Source organism: Strix uralensis, chromosome 6 (assembly GCF_047716275.1).
Source record: "Strix uralensis isolate ZFMK-TIS-50842 chromosome 6, bStrUra1, whole genome shotgun sequence".
NCBI classification, from domain to species: domain Eukaryota; kingdom Metazoa; phylum Chordata; class Aves; order Strigiformes; family Strigidae; genus Strix; species Strix uralensis.
This window is the reverse complement of record NC_133977.1, coordinates 33,577,174-33,602,475: the sequence shown is the minus strand read 5'-3', so window position 1 is coordinate 33,602,475 and position 25,302 is coordinate 33,577,174. Positions and strand designations below refer to the sequence as shown.

At 38.5% G+C, this 25,302-nt stretch overlaps 1 protein-coding gene across 7 annotated transcripts in view; it reads left to right on the top strand.

The window, feature by feature from the left end:
* Window positions 1–25,302, top strand: part of MYLK (myosin light chain kinase) — a 218,379-nt gene that overhangs the window by 135,579 nt on the left and 57,498 nt on the right. For all 7 annotated transcript variants that reach the window (XM_074873611.1, XM_074873610.1, XM_074873609.1 and 4 more), the window contains 4 exons: window positions 6,367–6,447; window positions 6,803–7,692; window positions 17,936–18,052; window positions 20,969–21,055. In XM_074873611.1, the coding sequence (XP_074729712.1) occupies window positions 6,367–6,447; window positions 6,803–7,692; window positions 17,936–18,052; window positions 20,969–21,055 (1,175 nt within the window). The remainder of the gene's footprint in view (window positions 1–6,366; window positions 6,448–6,802; window positions 7,693–17,935; window positions 18,053–20,968; window positions 21,056–25,302) is intronic.

Genomic DNA, 25,302 nt, shown 5'->3' with positions numbered 1-25,302 from the left:
ATCTGGCAGGATTAGAAACACCAGTTCAATTTCATTAAGGTCACTAACCTCTACATGAGAGAGCAGGCCAAACTCTGAGATTTGCTGCTTTCTGTTGGTACATTTCCACACTTTGGTTTGTGTGCCCTGGATGTGGGCATCTTCTCTTACGATATGCTGGTGGATTCTCTTGAACTGAAAGAGAATGAGATATTTAAGCAACTTCAGGGGTGGTAGAAGGAAAGAGAACAGGAGGAACAAAGGAGAGCCAAGAGGGCTTTCTGGAAGACTTTGTTGTGGCTGACTTGAGTAAGTTGACCTTAGTGATCAGGTGTAGTTGGTGATCACCCAGGCCAAATTCGTCACTTAAGACATTTGTCAAAGTGGAAGACTGACAGTATCATGACTCTAGAACATAACAGAATGTACACTTAAAAAATAAATTATTTCAGAAAATTAGCAAAGAAGAACAATTTTTTGGGGGGTGAGAAGAAGTAAAGTTGTAGCTAGAAAACAACACAGCAGATTACATGCTCATTTCAGTTATTCCCTAATCCTTTTACTGGAGAAATAGCTGGGGATCCCACAAAGATCAGTGCATTCATGATGGCCTTTTCTAATCCATAATGAGTAAAGCTAAGCTGCAATTAGATCAAGGGGAATGCAGATACCTCTTTTTACCCTGCTGTCATTTGTAAAATTTCAGTTACTGTTCGGGGAACAGAAAGCCATATACTTTTAGACAATTGCTTATATACTATGAATAACAGAGAAGTAACTGCTTCAGGAATATCCAAGGAGCCGAATGTCAGCTGTATGACTTCAAGTTTGCAGTAGAGTTAAAATAATGTTCAGCAGCTAATAGTCTTGTGTAAATAGCTTTTGAACTGCCTGCATTTGTCTTGAATACTTGATTGAGAGTTGTTTATATATTCAGAAACAGTCTTAACAGTACCTGAGAGGGGGATAGCTGCATTTAGTGTCTTTCTTTCAAAAACTCCTACAAGGTCCATTAAAAATATGGAATAATCGAGAAACCACAAGTCAATTCACTGAAGAGTTTATAGAGAAGTTGACAGTGGGCTGTTTTTTAAACATAATAATTTTCTTTTCAAATAAAATGTGCAGCTTCTTTTCGTGTGTTAATTTTAGAAGCATGTTGCATAGCTGCTTTTAGGGAGTCATTGCTTCTCCAACTCCCTTAATTTAGTCTGGGCATGGTTTCCTACCAGTGTTAATTATTTTCCAATTTTCTTCTCCATTATTCTTAAGCTCTAAATTCTGTCCTAATACCTCCACAGTTCTCTTTTTGTGTTGTCTGCTCACAAATTAAAACTCTGGTCTTAAAAATTTAGATTTAACAAAAGATCTATTTGCCCCTTCCTAGTTCTTTCTCCTTTCATCAGATTGAGTTGACAAGGGTGTGTAGCCCAGTGTGATCCTCATGTGATCCATTGATGTTTGCTGGTTGGCTTTCTGTCTTTCCTTCCCTCAGCATTATTTAGAATATGTGTTTGCTTTGCCTTTTACTATATAGCAGATGACTAAGTCTAACTTTTAAGAAGGTAGTCATTGTGGCCTTTCCTGGTCCTTGTTTTAAACATACACAGACCTCTGATTCCTTTACACTTGCATTCTTCATTTTAATTGTCCTAATAATGTTCCATTGAGCCTGTTACTTCCCAGGCCTGAAGGAATGGTGTTGCATAAATATAAAAAGAACAACAGATTTGCCCACTACTGCGGTTCATCTATTGAAATTTGAACATTTTACAGCCTGTAAAATGGCAGCCCGTGCAGTGGAGGGATAAGAAATCAATCAGAGTCCCTGTGAAACCAACATGATTGAAATGGGAATTAACAATCCTTTTTTGACTCAGAAAACTACAGATACGTTTTTCTCCTCCTGTCCTTTGCATCCTTCCAGTGATGCAAGCATTGGTATCCTTTTATCCCTGTATGACTTTCTCATGTTCTTTCAGTCAGTGTGTACACTGTAAATGAAGAGGTAAGCAAAGAAATGGGGAGTACTGGACAGGCTGTGCTTTTTAGGCAAAGCCTTTATAACAGCACAGTCAACATGAGAGATCTCAGAAATCCTCCTGCAGTTCCTTAAACAAATCATCTGCTTTGTTAAGCTTTGTCTTCTCAGATGTGTTTCTCTTCTCCCCCACCCACTCCATCTTTCATAAAAGTTTGGTTTGTGTTGATTAATCTTATTTAGAGATTTTGATAATCTGATTAAAATCAGAGGTAAACATTCATCTTATAAATCAGTGGTACTTTGAATTCTCTGAAATTCAGGTTATATAAAAAGCAGTTGTAAGATTACATCCCATTACCAAACAGTAAATATAGCTCTGTCTTTCTGTAAAATACAGTTTGCAAACCTTGTTTTCTGCTATCAACACATTGTCTATTTTTAGGAAGGAAAACCATGACCCCTTCCCATTCCATTCTCCCACTCAATGCTGTAAAATGCAAATAAAACGCTTGGTCTTTCAGGTACTAAAAGGTTTTGGCCAAACCCTCAAGTGCATCCTCTTTGAAGCCAGTAGAGCTGCTTTACTTTATGTCAGCTGAAGTTGTGATCCAGTAGATTAGTTGCTTTCTTTGGGGTCAAAGCTTCATGGAGTCTGGACTTTCTCTCCATTTAACTAACTCACAAAAGAGTTGCAAAACCTCATTCTGAGGCTTTGCAGTTACCTGCACTGAAGCACCAGCTATAACTAGGGATCAACTTCTTTGTCCCTTTCAGTTCATTCTTAAAAAAATGTAATTTACTCTGCAATACTTGTTTCACACTTGATAAGTCAGTAGGAATTTTTGGTGTGTCCCCACACTATAATTAACAGTGCTTTTTTTCCTCTTCCTCCAGAGAGTGCTTCGTAGGGACACACAGACAATAAGTCTCATCTAAGGTTCAGTGAAAATATTTGAGTAGATTCTGCCAAGAAACTAGTATTTCAAGATATTTTGAACATAAAAGCCATTCCAGGGAAAACTGATCCCACAATAGGACAGAGAGCTATTTTTAAAATTGCTTCAGGCTTTGCAGCTGGGTTTTTATTTATTTTTGTTGGGGTTTTTTTATTATTATTCCTTGACATTTTAAAGATAAGTCCTGCACATGGGCATCCTACAGAACAATCCTGCAAAAGTCAACACTTCCAGACACTTCTTTACTGCATAGCTACTAAGCATAGGTTTTATTCGTGTCTATTGTTATTCCACAATAACAGAGCCACTAAGATCTGTCTTTGTCTAGGGTTTTGTTGATAAAATGCCAACATGGAGAACATCAGTGTTGCAGAAGTAATAGTTTTATTGCCAGGATTCAAAACAGCAGAGACGTGAAAGACTTGAAGTAGTGCTTGTGTACTGCAAAGATCTATTTTTATTAACTGCCCCTATGTATCTTGCCTTGCTTAGATTCTGAAAGTGCATAAATGTAAAAATATTTACAAAGTTTATTCTTGATTGAATTTGGCATCTAAACCATCCAGTCCTCCTTAATTTTTCTTGGCTTGTTTCTCTTTTTCCATTTTGTGATGTCCAAGGTGGGTCAGTGTTATTAACTTCACCTTTTTAGACTCTGCAGCTGAATTCAGAAGACAAAATTATGTTCTCCCTGCTCCTAAAATCAGTAACAAAAGTCACTTTGATTTCACTGGGAGCAGGGCTTGCCCTGAGAAGGCTACACTTTTGAACAGGGATATGATGAATCAGATAGAGACTCGAGGTTGGTGTCCAGTGGTCTAGTTTTCAGCCATTCACTTGAGTCAGTAATCATAATTAAGATCAAAAAGCTACTTTGTGAATAATTTTTCCATCTAGGTACATCTATGCCCCACTGTTGCCATCGTTTGTAAGTGCTTCCCAAGGTTTTAAAAATAGAAAGAAAAAAATGCTCTCCTGCTTTCTTACCCCCTCCTTTATTTTCCAAACCCTGTGAAAAATAGCTTAGTTTGGAGAGGTTTACTTTGCCTTCCTTATTTGCTTCTTTGCATATGTGAAGAATTTGCAGAGGAAAAAATGCATTGCAAAAATGGGTCCTGCAGAAATGCTATTTTTCTTCACAATGGTCAGGACCACATTCAGTATCCCTAGATCCCTCTCCTGGGAGGGTGCTGTCTCTGTTACTTTAACCTCTCCCACTGGTAACACAATTCTTGTGGGCAAATATTTTTGCCATACAGTCATGACAGAAGCTGAGCAGTGGTGCCTCCCTATTTGATGTATGCTGTAAATTGTCTATACTTCAGCTTGCATGGTTTCTCCTACTTTGTCAGCTTTGGATTGGTTTTAAGTCCTAAAGGAAGAGTAATTGAGCTCTAGGAGACTTACAGGAAACCAACAGGCTGCTAGCAGCCCTGTAGCACTGGTGAATGAGAAAGTACTTGAGCAGTTTCAGAGTGTGTCTACTTTTCTTAAAAGTTTCTGAGAAGCATGAAAAAAAATAATGAGTTTCAACAGTGGCAAAAGGGGCCAGTTTGAAGTGCACTGTTTGAAGACAACAGGTTTTCAGCGATATTGGTACCCTGGCACCATTTGATGCCAATCAGTATGTTGGGAAGAGATGACATACAATTCTTTCTATTTATCTTTCCATTTGTCTTTCCTTCTTTCTATTTCTCTTGCTTCCAAATGGAGGTCCCACACAAGAGGAAGTAAGAATGGCAGGTCTCCAGGACTGAGTTAAATATTCTCTGCATTGACTTGGATCCTCTCCTGCCATTTGGACAGTTTCTTTTTGGTACTCAGATGTTCTCTAGTCTTTTTGTATTGAAGAAAATTAGGGTTGTGGCTTTCAGTGCTGTCCTTATGGGTTGCCTTCAATAACAGTTTCTCATGTACATATTCTGAGTTGTTGGATATAAAATGTTGAAAATATTTCTATGGCTTCTTGTTAATGGTCTTAAGGTCAAATAAGATGTATTCCTACCAGCAGGGCCTTTTACTTCAGTCAACCCCACCAATTTCTTCTTGGTGTTAAAGGCTTGATTTTCATATTAGGCTGATCCACTGTTTGATTTTCGAAAGCAACAGAAAGCAAGGGAGATCCCTCCAAAAAGGTGATGGCACGAATGGCTATTATAAACACATAACTTAGTGCTGCACCTGTGTTAATGATCTTGCCTACTGTGTGACTTCATTGCAAGTTGCAAATGGGTGGAATTATAGTTTATTCACCCAAACAGAACCATATCTAGGAAAGTATTTTCATGCACTACTGAAAAATCGGGCCAGACAATACATGTATGGCAAACTAACAGAAAGGCACTGCTGAGTCTGTGTTTTAAACTTCAGGGCAAAGTGGAATTGAAGGTGCTCTTATCTAGCAAGTCTCCTGAAAGGAGAACGCAGCTGGGAAAACCCGCCTCTCCTTCCTTCCTCCCCCCAACGCGCATGTGTTTTGTTCATGTCCAGGAAATGTTTTCAGGAGCAAAAATTATTTTTGTTTGAAAAAGAAAAATCATCCAGGAGTTTGTAGTCCATTTGCAAGCTTATACTTAAAATGGGAAGGACGAAAGTTTTCACTAATAAAAGGTATCTCTAGTCCTTAATCAATTCCAGTCTGGTTTTTTAATAGCAGTTCAGGGAAGCAGTGGCAACAGTTACACAACTGCTGCCCTGGGGGAGTTAAATTTTGCTTTTGGCATCTCCTGTGTTAAGTGGAGAAGAGCTGTTTGGGGCTAAAAGAATGATATATATCTGTGGGAGGGAGGGAGCAGTGTGGGTGGGGGGAGCACTTTAAATGAATTCTTTAATGGGAGCCCTTTCCAGAAGGCATCCATGGTATTCCTCTGCAAAAGGAAGAATAAGTACTCAGCACCATATATGGTGACACTTTTATGTTTTTTAATATAAACATGTACAGGCTGGAGCAATCCATGTAGATGGATTTTGCTGATTGGTTGGGCTGGGGGGGAAGGAAGGAAATGAGACCCTGCTTTTAATATCTTAACATTAGAAAACTTAAGAGCTTGGGTTTGAATAAATAAACAGTAGACAGAGTTGGAAAGATTTTCAACTTTGCAAAATAGACCCTTCCTCTGCCTAGATTTTCCAGCTTTTGTATTTGTTTCCCTTTAGCTTGTTTGTTTGCAGCTGTTTCATTCTGTAAATTGCTTTGATTTTATTCAGGGAGTATGTTGTTCCCAGTGTAGACAGCAACAGATCAGTAAAAGCTGTTTGAGATAGCTTGGCTCCAAATATAAGGGGACCAAATCCACTCAGTCAACCACCACAATGCTGGGCATAGGAAAGGAGGATGCCACACTGGGTTTGAGCTGCTTTAGTGCAACACACAATCACTTAGCTCAGGCAAGTTACAGTTTTGGAGGGAGAAACCTCTGCCTTTCTGATTTCACTTAAATATTTCAGGAACCAAGTTGGAGAATGCAGCTGCCAGGTGTCTCTGATGCTGCGGGAGAGTTCAGCTTCCAGAGCAGAAATGCTCAGAGAGTGAGTATTTTTCCCAGGGACTTGCATGGGTGGGTTCTATTTTTTGCTCCGTTAATTCCCTGCCCTTACAGACCCAGGCTGGCTGCTGTTCAACCTAATCCCTAAATGTGACCCAACAAATTGTTTTCATCATACAGGCTAAGCACATTGTACCAAGCCAGAGTAGAGAAGATCTTTTTTGTTTGTGCCCTTATATGGCTCCTGAAGTCATCATTGATGCAATAAACTAATGGAGTGTGCTCCTCTAATCAACCTCCCCTTCTATAAACACATTTTGTTCCTGCTCTGAGATTGTTCCCTGACATTTTTAAACCAGCCCCTTTCTTGGCTCTCTCTTTTCTTTTTCGGATCATAGTGGGAGGGAATCAGCCAGCTCTGGAGAGCGAAGAGATGGTGGAGATCATGGTAAACTAACATTTGGTAGAACAAGTGGCTTCAAAAAGAACAGCAGTGAAACCAGAGCAGCTGAGGAAGAGCAGGAAGACGTCCGAGGTGTGCTGAAGAGGCGAGTGGAAACTCGGGAACACACAGAGGAGAGCCTGAGGCAGCAGGAAGCTGAGCAACTTGATTTCCGTGACATTTTAGGCAAGAAAGTCAGCACCAAAAGTTTTTCTGAGGAGGAACTGAAAGAAATCCCAGCCGAGCAAATGGACTTCCGAGCAAACCTGCAGCGGCAGGTCAAACCCAAGACCTTGTCAGAGGAGGAAAGGAAAGTTCATGCTCCTCAGCAGGTGGACTTCCGCTCTGTGCTGGCCAAGAAAGGCACCCCAAAAACCCCAGTGCCAGAGAAGGTGCCACCTCCTAAACCAGCCATTACAGATTTCAGATCTGTGCTGGGCTCAAAGAAAAAGCCACCTGCAGAGAATGGCAGTGCTAACACCCCAGCACCAAATGCCCGCACCAATTCTGAAGCCCAGAATGTGACCCCCAATTCTCAAGCCCCTGTTGCCAAACCAGCAGTGAAAAAAGAAGAAAAGAATGACAGAAACTGTGAGCATGGGTGCGCAGTGGTAGATGGTGGAATAATTGGGAAAAAGGCTGAAAACAAAGTAACAGCAAGCAAACCACCAACAAGCAAAGGAACAGCACCCTCCTTTACAGAGAAGCTTCAGGATGCTCAAGTAGTAGATGGTGAAAAATTGGTCTTACAATGTCGGATTTCCTCTGATCCCCCTGCAGCTGTCACCTGGACTCTAGACAGCAAAACCATCAAATCATCAAAGTCCATTGTCATCTCCCAAGAAGGTAAATTAATTGAATTACAAGCCACCTGGATAGCACACTGTTTTATGGCTCTTGATTAATAATATTTAGTTCATTAAAGGTAACACAATACTTTATTTAAGTCCTGTGCCAGTAACTGTTTCCAGATGCAACTTTCTTGTTATTTCAGTGGAGTACACAAGGAACAGTATTGTTTGACATTTCTTGCAGATTCTCCTTTAACAGCCTGCAGATGTAACTTTTATAAAGTTGAACTTCTTGCATTTTTAAATGCTGTTTACATTGCTAACGCTGTTTAAGGAGCTGGTACATGACGTTTATTTAGGCTGAAATTTAAGGATTTAGAACATTGAAAACAGAATAATATTATTGCTGGTTTACAAATTCTAATTTAATTCTTCTGTATGTTTAATATTTCAGGCTTTTTATTGCAATAAGAAACACAGAAGCAAAGAGGGGTTGTGTTGTAAATTACTACAGCTTCATGTTACATAGTTAAGATCAGAGTTGAGAATTGATTTCCAGTGTATTTAATGCACCACCACAGATGCTTCTGTTGCCTTTACAGACACTGAAATATTTGAACCCCACTGGCCTGACAACTTTTAACTAGTTTCCAAACAGTGCAGAGTTTGGTAAAAGTCCTCAGAGAGAATGCTTCTTGTTGTTGTCAAATTGAGTGATTTCTTTATATTCCCCATGCTGGATAATCAAACCTTACTAGACTAGTTTTGTATGCAAGTTAATATTGTATCTAGACTAAATATATTTTCCTTTGGACAAAAATAGGGAGGATAACTGATAATACAAAAAAGTTTCTTTACTGCATATTTGTTTCATAAAACACTGAGAAAATTATATGGAGAATGATGCCATCCTGCACATTGTAGTAAAAAAGTTCATGTTCACAATAAGAATTATAGCTTGACACTGGGGTCTGCACTCAACTGTGAATCTTTCTTCATTTAATCCAGACTATTTTCAATGTTATTAAATGAGAACCAAATAAATATTCACAATGGTTCACCACAACCAGTGAATCCTTGTGCACTGTTCCAAGCACTGAAACATGAGGATTCTTTTAAAGTGGATGCCGTCAGAAACAACATTGCCTTCACACAGGGTGGGGAAAAAAGAAGGTACCTGAATTAAGGGAATACCAAAGTAAGTAGATGGAGAGAGGGAAATGGTAGCAGGTGTGTTGTCTGGCATGTGTCTGAAGTAGCATAAAAATTTTATTTATGAGTACGTGATGATTTTCACCAGAGGGGACTGTATAGAATAGGGTTAACTGTCATATACATGAGAAAACGTTGACTGGTGGAAATGCCATCCTTGTAAAAAGGCCTGACAGGATCAGGAAGGTGGGAGGCTGCAATTTAATCAGTGTTACACTGGAAGCAAGATTTCAAAGGTTTTCTTGGAGTTGCTCAGAGTGAAAAGAAATTATGCATCTCAAAGTTTCATGTCTCCTATCATAGTACATCCAACAGACAGCATCACTGCATCAAAGCTTCTGAGCTATGGTAGAGCCTCCTAAAGTTTCGAAGCTTTAGTGTTGTGGTGCTGCAAAAAGCTGTTTTCTTGATTGAAATAATCTGAGTAATTGACTGTTACAATCCCCCAACTCATAGTCAGTTTATAAAATGGTACTGTGGAGCTGAAAATCCAGGGTAGTTGTGTTTACAGTGAAGTGATCTTCGTGTACAGAAATGCTCTACCACCTGCCTGAGCAGGGCATGCAATTTATCCCATAAAGTTTGTCTGGGCTAGATGACACTCTTAGTCATAACACCACAGAGCTGGCATTTTGTCAGCATGTCACCCTTTAGCAGTGCTTCCACTGAGGTAAGGAACGAAGGTCACCACTGGATAAGGACTCCACTGTTTCAGGACAACTTCTTGCAGGGGATGAAGAAACTGTCCTTATGTTTGAGTTGTACCTGCATTATTACACTACTATCATGCTTAAGTAGTCAGTATTATCAGCACTTCAAAGTTATGCTTTCTTTTGCACATATTTACAAAGGATCTTAGAAAGAAATATTACACAGGGAAGTAAATGCTACAGTTTTCTCCTTTAATGGAAAGAAATGGAAGGAGGATTAGAAGTATTTTTTTTAAACCTTATTACATACCCTCTGGTACACTGAGGGGATGCATTGCATGATGGTCAATTTAGGTTTTTTCCTGACAGTACCTGCTAGCTTTGGCACTTGGAGAACAATGTGTTGCTGCTCTCCCACTGTGAGATGCTTTCATGCCAACTGTTAAGCAATTAACTAGGTATGCATGATACTTACTTTTAAGTTCCATTTTTCTTAGAAATTGATCTTTCTGTTTTTCCCTAACTAGGAACACATACATAGTTGAAGGAACCAAGGGAGGAGAAGGAATAGTTAAAGCTACAGGTTAGAACTGAGAAATAAAAAATTCAGGATTAATATCAGGAAATACTGTTCAACAGAGAAACTGTATGGATTAGTCTCACAGGAAACATTTGGAGCATCTTGAAACATAGAGAGCAGCAATAAAACTGGATGCAGTACTCAGCAGCCCAGTGCCAAAATCTTTTGCCCCAAATGCTGAAAAGGCAGCTTCGTGACACCCACAGGTGTCATGTCCTTCAGCAGCAGTGCCTTTGGCCAACCTTGGAGCAGCATTTAATGGGCTCTGGAGATGATCCCCTAGAGTTATCCTCAGCTGAAAGAAGGTTGAGTCTGTGGGGTAGAGGGGTTCAGAGCAAACAGACCTAGCTCACATTAATGGGCTTATATCTTGCAAAGCTATTTTTTATTTCTTTGGTATGACCTTGCCCCTCTTGTGTTCAGCAACAAAATCCACTATGGAAGTGGATAAACTGGGTCTAGTCTTAGCTATTTCACCAACTGGTTTTATGCTGTTGTGATGTTTGGTGGTGACCAGTGGTTTTCACATACAGAAAATTTTCCAGAGACATCTCACAGAAGAATAACTTACTTGTTCTTAATGAGTTGGATACTGGAAAATCCTCTCTCTAGAGTGAGACATGTCTATTTGCTTCTTATAATACTACAAACCCATCTTAGTATCGGCCACTGGCCCACAACCTGTTCAATGTAAGTAACACATGAACCTGCAGAATGCCATGTGTTTGTCTTTTGGAAATTAAATTAACCCCCTCTGTCGTTGCCAGAAAGCAAAAAGAGAGAGCAATTTACTGACCTCCTGGTGCCAAATATATTGTGAAGATAAATACATAAAATCTGGTTTCAGGAACACACCCACCTGATAAAACAAGTGGCATATTTGGCCAGGAAGGACAGACTTAAAAGTATGCTTGTGTGTAGCAAGTTCACAGGACAGGCAAATTAACTAGTCCCTTTATGTAGTCACTCATTGAAAGTAGCTTTCCTTGGCATATCTGTCATAGCTGATAGTAAGGCCCTTTACCTGTTAGAAACAACTCTATTCACACATCTCCTCTGAGTTTGAAGAGGCTAACACTACATTGCCTGTCCAAAGCACTTTAGTGATTAGTGTGCAAGAGAAGGGGGGTTGTTAGCCCCACTTCTGTACCATTGGAGAAGCCCTAATTCAAACACCAGGATCAGAATAATCACTGATTGGTAATGTCTTTGGCAAAGGAAAAATTAAATCCTGCTCCAAAAAAGACCTTCATCTTCAGGCATAATTATGCAGTATTTGTGCTGTATTCTAGTACTTAATCTAGGGCTTGCAATGTATTCTATTATTCCAGGGTTAAGTTTACATTAGAATTAGAAGTCAGAATCTGGGCAGCATTATACTGAATGTCACAATCACAACATATCTAAGATCAATCTCATTCCTTCCGTTTTACATTTCAACTATTAATGCTGTTTTGTTTCCCTTTGAAATCAGGAACATCAGTACTTGTTTCTCCATTTCTTTTAATAATTCCCCAAATAACATTCTGTCAATTGACCGGCATGAGTGATTTGTTGCTTAAAGTATCATTCTTATGACAAAGTGAGCTCTTACACCATTTTTCTTTTACAAACATGTCTGACCTTGTAGGAGTTTATTAATGGTTTAATTTTATATTTTTCTTCTCTTAAATACTTGTCAGAGTGCAGCTATCTACATTCCTGGGATAGGTATTAATGTGTTTCTTGCCTGTGAAATCTCAAAAAAAATTATAATTGTAACAAGCAAACAAAAGAGGGTATTCATAAATTAGAGCGTTATGCTTTTATGCAGGCAGGTTAGATGATGCACGGTTAAGATGCAGTTGATTTTAACATGAGAGAGTTCTTCTTTGTTTGAAGTTACAGGGGGATTTTTGTTTGGAAAAAAGTTTTCAAGAAGGCTCTCACAGATGTCACAGTGGAGTTAGACATATAAGGGCTGAGTGGCACAAGCTTCCTCACACAGTGAACTCTTTAGGGCAGGAACCATTTTGTTTTACATTTGTATAGTACTTGGCGCAGCAGTGCGTGGTGCTAGTGTCCTGCTATGTGACTCACTCTTGGGTAGAAAATCCAGATAGAAAATTTTTGCATGGTTACAAAGGTTGTTCTTTGTTCTAGAAGACAACAGTGAAAGGGGTTTGGAAACTGGTGTCCTTACTAGGCTGGAGAATTCAGGTGCACAGTGGATATAAATCAAAACTGGCAAACTTGCCCGTTTTTTATTTCAGCTTGCTCTGCTTTTTTTGGCTAGAATTAGTACCATGTGACTGTATAGACTGAAGAGGAACTACTTAATAAAGGCTCACGTAGCAGTGATGGTGTAGCTTAGAAAATGCCCAGAGTTTGTATTGCTTTGTGTAAGACAGCACTTTTTTTCTTCATAAGTGTCTTGGCAGCATAAAGAGTTGGTAATCTTGTTAGCAATAATGCCTTAACAACTTTCTTGTGACTTAACATAACTTCTAAATCTTCCTATCAGTTGTGCAAGCCTGTATCTGTCAGTCTAACTAGGATCTGCCATGACTTTTCTGATTTCTTTTTAATTAACTTTGAGCAAGTTTTCTGTGTAATTAACACAGCTCTATGTACTGCTGAAAGTAGATGGATTCTGCAGCTTAAAAAGCTTCTTGAGAAAGTTTAAGGCTAGGGAGATTGTCTGAGCATCAGTTCTGACACAACTCCATGTTTGTCACATGCCACAAAATTTCCCTCTGTACTGCCATTTTTGTCTGAATCTTCCTTCTTCCAGAAATGCATGTAGTGTAGGTTTAAATATAGCAAAAGATAGATGTTTGCTATAATCACTGGTAATATATTGCAATGTCAAATTATTTGTGTTTTGGTTTTAAATCAAGAAACAATGCAATATCTTATTTCTAATTTGAATTTATCTGGTTTCTTCTTCCATACACTTGTTTCCTTTTTCTGCTAAGCTAAAAAATCCATTTGTACTCAATCAAATGCCTTTGACTGTAATCAAGATACTGCTCTCTCTCTTTTTTTCAAAACTTGACAAGTCAAGCTCTTATTAACTTACTCTCCATAATGCGTTTTATCCAGCCCTTGGAGACTTGGGGTTGGTTTGGTTTGTTTTTCTTTTTAATACCTCTTCTTCAGTTGCTGTTTGTTGGTTTATTATCCGATTTAGAAAACAGGGAGCAGAACTGTATGTTGGTATCAGCATCAGTGAGATGGAGGTCACCTTCCTATTGCTGTGCTTACTGGAGATCATTGGTCCTCTTTCTACCTCACAACAGTGGAGCTCATGTTTGTTACTTCTATATTAAACCTTTAAACCTTCTGAAAATAGAGCATCCCTTGCTGTCCATGGATGCTTCTCATTTCACTGTCTTCAGCTCCATTTTCTTTGAGTGAATAGGACTCAGCTTAACAATTAAATGAGATTGTTTATGAGGTCTGCCCTGTTTTCTCTCTCTGTCTTTTCCCTTTCCAACATTCTATCATCTGTAAATTTATCAACATTAATTTATGAATACTTCTACATCACAGATTAAGATATTGAATAACTTTGTCCTAGTCTGATCACAGAGGAAATCCACCAGAAACATACCAAGTGATGATTTCCTATTGTCAGCTTCTCCATGAGATCTTTATTTTGTCAGCTCTGACTCTTCCTAAATTAATGTCATAGCATTAATTACAAGCAGAATAATGTGAGATAACAAATATTTCAGTAAAGACTAAGAAAATTATCTTTACACAGATATATTTGCCAGTTAAATGTGTAATCTCATGAATAATGAAAGTATGTTTCTTACATTTTTTCCTTAAAAATCTATCAATTAGCAATAATTAAATTTGATATTTTTTCTTCTCTGAAACTCACGTGAATTTTTTCACTACTTTGCCTGTTGTCATTGTAACTGTAGTCAGTATTTTCCAGGTCAACCCACTTGCCATTTTTAAACACGACTGTGACACTAGCATATATTTGCACTTCCGCAGACAATTTCTGATTTATTAAAAAATGAATGCCATGGGCCAACGAGTTCCTTAACAAATTTGTTATGGCTCCTAGGCACAATTTCTCATGGCCCAGTATTATATTGCCAAAATTCTCCATAGTACTTCTTTATCCCATGGGATAAAAATGAGAAAGACATAAACTTCAGTCTGCATCACAGATAGGAGTCAGAAGGTTGGCCAGCTAGATGCCAGTGGGGAAATTAGACTCAGGAGCTGTTTTTTGTTGGTTTGTGTATTTGTTTTATATCTGAAGTTGACTTTCTGTGGAGTTTCATGGAAAGAATGCAGAAGCCTAGAGATATTTTAAACTGACTTGCACTATTTTTGAGTAAGTCAGAAAATCCTTTAATAGCTCAAAATGCAAGGGAAAGGCTTTTGTGTATCTAAACCAGAGCCTCCAGTAAACTGTCAGCTTCTGTGGCTGTTAAGGTCTTTTCCAGAGCTGCACCAGTTGCAATGTCTAAGTGGAAGATCCCAGTATTCATGTTTACTCCAATTGTGCACTTTGTGACAATGTTTTAAAGACTGTCCATGGGCTGGTTGTAAAAAAGAGATGGGGGGACAAAATGGATAGCAAATTCTTTTAGTTGACTGGGATTTCTGAAGTGCCAGGATTCAGAATACCCAGCTGGATTAACCAGTCCAGGCTTTCTTGCAGTTATGTGAAAATAAGCTCATTTCAGGTCATGAAGGTTTTTTGAGAGGAAATACCAAATACTTCGTTGAAAGACATTTGGCCTTCTAGCCCCGGGAATTGACTGTAGCTCTAGATCACAGAACAGAGGCCTATTGGGGAGTTTCCTGTCCTTATAAAATCTCATCAAGTTTTGCCTGTTTGGGGTTTTTTTTTTCATGGTTTTCTATAAAAATGAGGTTTCTATCTACATCATGCGCTCTCTCAGCGTCCCCTTATACTCCTGATCCAGCCTTACAAACACTTTTTTGAACCATTGGCCAATTTCACACTAAGTCCTAGTAGTCCACAGTTTCATGAACTAGTGGCTAAATAAAGGAGTATGACCCAAATTATCTCATTTCTCCTTCACTCCTCCACTGAGGGCAGAATACCAGCACTGCATCTCGTGGTAGCACCAAGCCCAGCGATCCCCAGGTACTTTGTATGTGCTGTTCTAGTGTAGTTGCTGGGGAGTATGAAGAAATGGAGGGAAATAGGATGCAGATTATTGCTGCAGTGGGCTGGAAGTCAGGAGAAAAAGGATGGAGCCCTTGAACAAACAGACTTCCTTCATCCTCCTTCTCAGAAAATAACTTCAACACATATAAATATTCTTTTGAAGGGAGTAAGACTGAGATTATTTCAGGAGGACTCTGCTTCCAGTGGAATAAGCCAAATGCAGCTTTGATCAAACCTCTGCCATGCAGCCTGGCCAGGGCTAGATTCTAAAAGCAAAACCAACAGAATGCACGTGGCAAGTCGAGGATTGTCATGAGAAAACCCTAGGATTTGCTTCTAGACTGTAGTATAACTGTGGGGAATGACTTACTGTTAGGGTGGAATGTTTTTGTTTGTGCATGCTCCATAGGAAGTGTTTTTTATAAGGTGTTAACTTATATTGTGGCAGTATGCTGTATGGACAACACTGCAACAGTATGAGTGGTGAGGAATGACCCTATGTCACGTTAATCTTCAGTGAGCTGAGGAAGGGCTTTTGAGCAGGTAGAAAACTCCAGCAGAAACTAAAGTCAATGCTGCTTTGTTCCAGTCCCTTAACAATCCAGTTATCCTTACAAGCCAGACTCCTTCCCTGCAATAAAGTGGCCAGAGATCTTTTTCATATGTATGTATCTTTGTTCCATAGTTTATGTTCTTTTGCAGTAGCATTTTTAGATTCTAATGTGTGATCTTTTCTAATCATGTTATATAGATTTATACAAATTCTTAGACTGGAAGTTATCTTTGGCTAGCTCTCCAATTGTCTCTTTAAAGAGCAGAGGCATGTGAATTTATATTTGCTAGATGCCTGCAAGAATACTTTTCTAGTGTCCCTTCTCCATTTGGAATGGAACTGTAGCTCGTGACATTTTTGGCTCAGCCTGACTCATGGAAGGGAGTTGCCTCAGGGAAGGCACGTGGCTTTTCTTTTCACCCCGTGGTTGGCTGAGCACAGCACACATGAGTGAGGGGTCAGTGCTCCTCTTCTGAGATAGTTTTCACATCATTTCTCAGGGGGAAAATAGTCATTATTTAGAGTTTCTTGATTTTGTGGAGGATGAGGAGGAGGGAAAAATTGATTTTCTTCTAACTCTTGTGTGTGTCTGGCAAACAAAATTTGCTGGGAACCGTTTGAATGCTTTTTATAAGATTTGTCTTGAATAATAAGATCCAGTTTTACAATGAGGGAAAATCTGTATGCCAAAAGCATAATTGCCATGTCAGAACTGAGGTCTAGTCTCCAAAGGGAGTCAGTAAACTCCCAAAGTTCCTCTGATAGAGGGGTGTTCCTTTCAAGAACCTCTCAAGGTCCTTTTCAAGGACCGGTGTCACCTCTGCCTGTGCCATCTCCCACATCACAAGGGATGTATTTGATGGAGAGCCTGGGATCAGGAACTGTGGAAGGTGGAAGGCAGCCCAGCCTCCAGTTAACATAGAGAGAAAGGTGGCAAACAAGAATAATGCTGGGAAATTTCCTTATGTCTCAGGACTCAGAGGAAGTGTCTAAAAAAGATCATCTATCCAATCTTACCATTAGTTAGGAGAGACTGTGAGAAAACTAAATGGAGGAAGGGAGGAAGGTCTTACTGTGGCTGAAATAAGTAGAGGGTGGAGGCATTCTGGACAAGCTAACAGCAATGAGTGGAAGTGCACAATGTCTCAGGCTGTGTTTAGGGAACAGGCCAGGCTTTCCAGTGAGGAAGGAGAAAGCAAGCCCACACTTCACCCTCACTTAATGAGGGATATTTGGAAGGGGAAATTCTGGAGTATTTTAATTGGAGTTCTCCCCAGAGAGCAAAGTACTTTGTAGTTCCAAGCAATGCAAGTGAATGTAAGGGATTAGGTAAGTCACAATTCTCCTTCCTCAACCCCCGACTACTGGGAACAGCTTCTCTTTTGGTTCACAGAGTTTTATTTTTTAAGAGGAAATGCATTTCCCTTGGGTCATACTAAGCTTCCCTCGATAACTACAGAGTTTATGTCGCATCCTGTTTCTGCAAACCCAATGAAATCAAATTTTGCTTTTTTGTTTGAAAATAAATTGATTTGTTGCTGTGACAAATTTGATTGCCACTGATAGGTTGGACTTTCTAATGGATGTTTTACAATACCAGACACCTGTTCCTTAAGTAATTCAGACAAAAAGAAAATGTCTCTCACTGCCATTTTTAAACTTGGGCTCTAAGCTGAAGTTCTACTTTCACACGTGGGTACTCATGAGAGTGCTAGAGATAAGGCTGAATCAAAATATTGCAGATGACCACTTGACAGAAGCCCTCTTATTTACGGTCCTACACTACTAGCACTTTTGGAAAGAGATCATCTGAGTGAGGACTTCTTATTCCTGCTATAAGACAAAGAACAGCAGCAGAGATTCTGCTTTGGGTCTTCTCTACCCTCATCCATTAACCACTTCAGGGCTGCAGGGACAGCTTTCAGTGTCCTAGGTAACAGCAATAAGATTCAGTTTATCAATGTATTTTTATTTTATTTAGCATTAATAAGGTTACAATTCTGATGTTGAATTCTTAAGGACAAAACATCTTTTTCTAGCAGTGATCATCTGTAGTAAAGGATTGGATAATTTGATACATTCTTTGTCTTAATAGCACTAAGGTTTTTGTGAGCTGCAACATTAACATCCATTTGATCTCTCCTTCCTTTGTATTAGGGACACTCTGTTCACTTACCATTGAGAAGGCCATGCCTGAAGATGGGGGCGAATACAAATGCATAGCTGAGAATGCAGCAGGGAAAGCTGAATGTGCTTGCAAAGTGCTGGTAGAAGGTAAGTACTTTGCTGGATACAGAAAAACCCTTCCTTAGAACCTCCTCGTCTCCCCCTTTTCTGTCCCTTTCCCTTCTGCATTTTTTGGTCAATACATAATTCAATGGCTACCATAAAGGAGCATGAGCAGATAGACAGTACAGAGGCAAGAGCTCTGACTGCTTTGTGCAATAATCTTTGTTCTCATGCTGCCCACTGTATTTCTATAAGGTTTTTAGAGCAGTAAGTTGAACCCATGAAGGTTTACTTGGGAGCTGTATGCATTCCTTAAAAGCATGTAAGAATTTGGTGTGTGAGCCTGGGTACCAGTCAGCCTCAGGACTATGTATGGCACATTTCTCAGTCTATAACTTTCCAATTCTTTGCATTCACTGACCTTTGGTCATTTGGTTTTTCTAGAGTGAGAAAAAAATGAACAAATTAGCAGCTTAACCACCCTTGTATGTCACAGTCTTAGAACATGGATAATTTGCTGGCTGAGATACCCATTTTCAGCCTCAGTCATGCTGATGACACTGTACTCTTGTTAAGTAGTCTTGGCCTTGGGCAAATATTTTGTTACGAGTTTGAGAGCACAGACTTTTAAAACTGTCATGGACTGTAAGTTACTTCAGGGACTTTAAGTAACCAAAAGTGCTTCTTATCAGCTCACCTTTTGGTGAGCTCATCCTTGAATACTCTGATACTTTTCATTGTGACTAAAAAGAGCACAAAGCTAAACAGTAAGCCAAATAACATAGACCTTGGGTACTTAGCCTTTACAACTATGTTACAGATGTGGTGCTTGGGTCAGGAGGTCTAGAAAAGAAAACTGTTACTTGTTTTCCTAATGTAGCATGACACAAGGTAAGGGCATGATCCTGTAACTCTATCAGTAAGGGTCAGTCTTCATGTAGCTGGAAAAGGAATTAATTATACATATAATTACAATTAATTATATTGGTTCCTGTAATGGCACCTTCTGTGATTATGGTCACAACATAGTCTGGCTTAGATATTTGATAAACTATTGTTTATATATCTGTAATTTAAAGTAATAAATTTTACCAGCACTGGAGTTCAAAGAAGACTATCAAGAAGAGGCTTTAAGCAAAATCTAGTACCCTGTAACATCTTAACTACCACAGATGCAGAGTGTTAAAGGATCAGATCAGCAAGTGCTTAGCACACAGTAGTTCTCCAGAGCTGCCCTAGCATCTTTTAAATGTATCAGTCACCTATGTGTTTTTTCCTTTGCTTCAAATTTCCTGCTGGGCAATGCATGTTCTAGGAGACTGGAGGTAGTCTTTGCTTGCAACTTTGGCTCATGGGAGACTGTCAGCTCATGACATATTCATTGCATGATGATGTGAGTAGCGTTACATCATCTGTCTGGCTCACTCTGGTAGTGGCACCCATGGCGTTAGGAGCTCACTGCTCATGTAATGTTGGACACCAGAATGACCACATTCCTTATGTTAATATTGACTGTCTCATCTGTCTTTTCCATTCTCTACTGGCATGCTGCTTTGTATGGCTGAGAAGAGGTTTTTGAGGAATGGCACCACAGCAGGCTCCAACTATTTAGAAGAGACGCCATTTGATATCCCATGTCTGTGACTGGCAGAAGGGATGACTGTTATTTTTAAATTAGAATTGTGATCTAAAACAACAATTAAAACTGCTCCCTTCTACTCAGTCTGCCATCAACATCCCAGGTGCTGATTTTTAGACTCAACAAGTCACCATAAATAAATATCATTATATTCATTTTGGTCCCATGGACTCAGATCAGATTGGAAGAATGTTTGACTTCAGTTGTCAAATTAGCTCAGGGACAAATCTGTAGAATCTGAGTGTCTGACCTCAGATCTAGCACAGCCTTCTGCTCCAAGAAGGAGTTTGGTAAGAGAGTCTATCTTCCCCTGTTAACTTTTTAGGAAATTTAGAGAGATGAACTTTCACACTATGGAACTTAGAAGTAGGTGACTGAAATAGGTGGTTTGGTAAAATTTATGTTATCTTTTCTCTGGTAACTAAATTTCAAACAGCTCATGCACAAATCTCTGAAAGCTGAATATTTGAAAGCTATAAATTGATACAGCTATTGCTGAGATCATAATCCAGATTTAGGATCTTTCTTCCAAACATAAATGTCAGGATCAAAGAATCTAACAAGTGGAGCTCATTAGGATTTGCATTATATGACATGCTCAACCTGGGATAACCTTGCTGAAAAAAGGTTGCACCTTATAGTTATATGTGTCTGTGTCATATGGGATTCATGTGGAAGAGAGTTTGTATTGACTCTTAGCTGTTGGTGGAGCCTGCAGTGCTGAGTAGTTGCTGAATATGAGCTGTACAATCTTGAGAATAATGAAATGCATCAAACTTGAGTCCTGTGGTGTCCCTTTTGCCGTTTTTATTTAGGCATGAACCAATATGGAATAATATCCTCTTGGAAAGATTTAAACATACAGAGGAACTGCTACTTTTCATAATGTGTTCATCTATATAGATCACAGAGACAATGGAATAGAAGAATGACATGGCAAGAGATTCTTTTGGATGAAATGCTGCTTCAAATATGCCTTTGTTTCCCTCTTCTATGCACTGCGTAAAGCAGCTTTGTGCACATTGTACTTTGTTCTATTCAGTTAAAATAGACCTATCAGTTTAAATGGTGCCTCTCATCTAGTTGCTTTCTCAGGTTCTCGGTGCAGCTGCTTTCATAGGGGGCTTCTCCCTCTCTCATCCCTCTTCCTTTTAGAATGTGACTTTCTCCAGCAAGTCTGTGCAGAAAAGCTTTCTTAAAAACCAAGAGGACAGTAATTTCCTCTAACTTTGCAGGAAGTTCCAAAACAGATGTTAATAGACAGCTTTTTCATTATTGATTTTTAAATAGGATTTGTATTTTATTATTTGTTTTGATTGCAGATGCCTCATCCACAAAGACCTCAAAGCCTACTGAGAAGAAGACCAAGAAGCCTAAGACCACACTTCCCCCTGTACTGCCAACAGAGAGTAAGTGACAGTGATTTTGATTACTTCGTTTTCAGTGGAAACAAAAGAGTGCTTTGGGATTCTATGGTCATTCCCTTCTGTTTGCAGGCACAGTATCAAAAGCTTGTGTGGTTTCTTTAACCCTTGCACATAAATCATGTGAAATGATTTTTTGCCTTGTGGGGATTAGAAATAAGTGCTGAAACTGTGAGTTCAGACCTAGCCCACTCTTTTCTCATTTTTCCATAATGGTACAATAAACTTATGACACAGATTTATTTTTGGCTGCCTCTCAAAGAGCGCAAAAATTCTCAAGTAGTTTGCTTCAAGTCATGTGTCCTGTGTAGACAACATACTGTCTTATCATTGGTAGGCAAGGTGTCTTGACTGAAATGTCCTGTAGCATAATCTGTCCTTTTTTTTCATGACCATGGGGAGTGATTTGGTGAATTTTACATTGCTTGTTTTAAGCCTAAAAGCTTTACTTGCTTTTAATGCTTTCTGAAATATCAAATCAGCTATAAATTCCCATACTAGTTACACTGCATACATGCATTTGATTAAGAGGAAGCTTTAAATGGTAAAGGCAGCACAATAGTGTCAGTTTAGAAATTCCTAATACCACTACAACTTTTGAAATTAAGTGTCCATGGGATATAAATATCTCTTAAGTCAAACACTGGACTTTGAAAGTTGTCTGTCTAAAATGTCCATCATGTGAGTTCCTAAAAAAGATGTAAAGACATGGTTCTAATGGAAATATGAAATATTTTATCCAATGTTCTCTCAAAAAAACCCAACTATAATCTGAATTTCATGCATGGAACATTTTCAGCTGCTTTCAGCTGGACTCAGTGCAGTTTTGTACTAACTGATGATCACAGGTAATAATGGTGTTTCTGGAATTGTTGACTTACATAGAGCTATGCCCTGGGCTACAGCTATTTCTGAGTTGCTGGCTAAGCATTATAACTTTCCCTCCAGCCAGTCATTTGGGGATGTGAGAAGGCTCACACTGACGTGCTCCACCTCTGCATCTGAGCTTCAAATGCTGTAAATGATAGCAATTAAGAACGATCATTTTGTGGTTGAACATCAATAGAAAAGAAAGCTTTAAAGCCATTTAAAGCCACACAGGATAGTGTTTTGAATAGTGTTTTCTATGCACACAGATGCATATATTTCCTCTGATCCTCTCAGCAGTTGCAGCTTTCCCAGGAGAAAGTGTGAGTTGGGAACTAAGTATAAGTATGCAGATATATGACCTGATCTACATCCTGCTGAAATCACTCCTTGCCTTGCTGTTGATTTTAGTGGAAATTGGATATAGGTAGCCAAACAGAAGCTAGCAACTGTGACTTCAGAAATGATCGGGAAAAGAAGGTTAAAATAATGGTGAATGGTTTTCTTAAGGTTGTTCCATGTCATATCAGTGTTTAAAATTCTTGGAACTTCTCATATGCTCTTTTTTCAAAATACCTTTAAAACATCTTTCCTGTTGCATTGAAAACATCAAGGTACCCAGCGAGAATGTTAGGAAGCTGGACTTTGGAAGAGCTTTTGGAAAAGTTTGGGAAAAATACATATTTAATTTTAAAAGGATTTGGCTGCAGAGATTCCAAAGGTGTTTTTTAACATATGAGCCTCAGTCTCTGAGGATTGTGGGTATTTGTCTGCCTGAAATGAGTGTTATATTTGTATGTTTGTCAGGGGCAAAATATACAAAACTGATCCAGTAGACTTCACAGTTTCAATTTAAACTGAAATCCCTTTCAGATGTAGAGATTTTAAAGTTCTTTACCTGAAAGACAATGGGCTTAACAAGTCAGATATTTATGCATCTTTACTGTATTTCTCTCAAAAAGAAGGTTAGTAAAAAATGACTGTGAATTAAGATATCCCAATCTTATAAGTAGATAAATTTTTACTCTGATCTCTTCTAGTCGTGCCACATCAACTCACCAACAGTCTTAACAGCAAGTAGAGTGTAAGGAATGATACTGAAGAAATAGAGAACAAAAATTCCTAAAAATTCCACTGAACAAATTCTGAATTTTGAATAGTGAATTCAGTCACAACAGTATATACTATGTGGAGTAAAGAAGCTATATACTCTCTGTCATTTTTAGAAACACTTCTCAGGGGAAAAAAAATGCATATTTTCCATTTTCTGTAAGGAAGTGCAAGTCAAATTTCATGGTTAGCAGATACGTCAACCTTTTCTTTGTCGGATAAAGTACAAGTGATCCTTGGTTTTTGCTCTAGTAGAAACCTTCATGAAAGTAATTAACTTTTAGTTCCTGAAAACAAAGACCAATTTGTTTCTTTTTGTGGAAAAGAACGAATGCTGTCAGTATGTCAATCTGTAGAATTTTTCTCACTGTGAGAATAGTTGCTGACGCAGGTCACTTGACTGCTCATTCTGACAATGTGATTTTATTACTGGAAGCTTGGATTTTGTAAGCTACAGAAATCCAATAGTAAGTAAAATTTTGGTCACTACTTCTTCTGAAATGCAATACATACTAGACTCTGGTTTAAAATAAGCAGTTATTCTCAGAAAAACATCTATGGAGGCAGCTTTGTAGCATTCAATGTTTAACAATATCTCTGAATGGATGCTTGCAGTGTTTACGCACAGAAAAATTGCTCCCATGCTAGCAAATTAGGAAAATTATGATGTATTTCTTTTTACTTGCAATTAATATTCTGCCACCAGAATTTAGTAATAATTATGACTCTGCAGAATGCAAATCCATAATGATAAATAGAATACATAATAATGTTTCTGAGAATTAACAAACAGATCCAGCTTTGAATCTGAGTGAAATCAATCCTGAGAAGGAATGGAGGAAGGATACCTCCTTTTTTAATGTTGAAATTGGTTCATTCTTCACTGACTGTACTGACTTACTCTTTGTCACTGTGTCTTTGCTAGGTGGATGTGAAATGCTACTGAGTTAGAATGAAAAAATGTTATGTTTCTTCTACACAGATATAAAAGACTAGAAGAGGCAGTAGAAAATTGAAACCTTTCATTATTTATCATACTGCATACTCCATGCTATGCCAGAACAATAAGTGGATAATATAAGGATCTTCTAGTTTGACATAAGCCTGCAGCAGAAGTACTAAGCTCAAAATTCTCACCACTTGAACATTTCTTTATGAAGCTTTGAAAGCATCTACTATAAAGAGATTTGGTCACCCAATTCCCATTGAAATCAGAAGTTACTTCAAAATAGGCTTGAAGGGAATTGCTTGTTTTAATTACCAAGGCCACCTGCAAAACCTTCAGTGCCTATTAAATGAATGGTTTTGGCCCAACAGACACTGGAAAAAACAGAGTGCTGCTTGAAATTTTTAAGAGTAAATAATGATTTGAAGGTTTATAAATAAATATTGTCTTTTTCAAAAAATCTGTTACTACTCCACACTTTATAATAGTTTGTCCTCCTTAATGTGACTTAGGCTGAAGACGAAAACATAAATCATATCTGGAGTAATTAGCCCAAGATAAGGCACATTCATTTCCAGGTCTAGAACCCAACTTTCTTGATGCTCAGTGTCGTGATTAGTTTGCATGTGATATGCAAAATACTATAGAATTTCTAAACTGACATCCCAAAAATTTATGTAAAACATGAGTTTTCCAAAAGGATTTTTTTTCAAAGCTTTTTTCCAAGATTTGTTGAGGAAAAAGGCATATTACAACAGTTAGATGGTATTCTTTAAACTTCACCAGGGCTGAGCCATGCAACATAACTTTACTATAGTAGGAAGAAACTGTATTCCAATCATTGCTACTGAGGAAAGAAGTGGCTTTAAAGCTTTAGAAAATAACCCTCCTAAATCTAAGCATTGGATTAAAGTGTTTGGAAAGAAATGCCCACTGTTTTTTGTAGGACTAATTCACAGCACTACTTCCAGTAAATATTAAGAAATGGCAACTATCACCTGTCATAATCAGTGGTATGAAAACCTAACAGGATATCCTGGATTCCCTCATCTGAGTAACACCTGTTAAACCCACTGTTTTCGTGTCCAAACCACACACGTTGAAGAGATGACCCAGCACAGAGTTTGATTGCACACATATAAGTTCTTCTGCTCAGTTAAAAATAAAGTTACATCAAAGAAAACAACTTCCTCCTCACACCTTCAAGTAAAGGAGACCAAAAGATATTATTTAGCAGTATTTGGTATCTTGCTGATATAAATCTTTTATATCTGCTACTATATAAAATGTTTGCTTTCATGTCAAACAC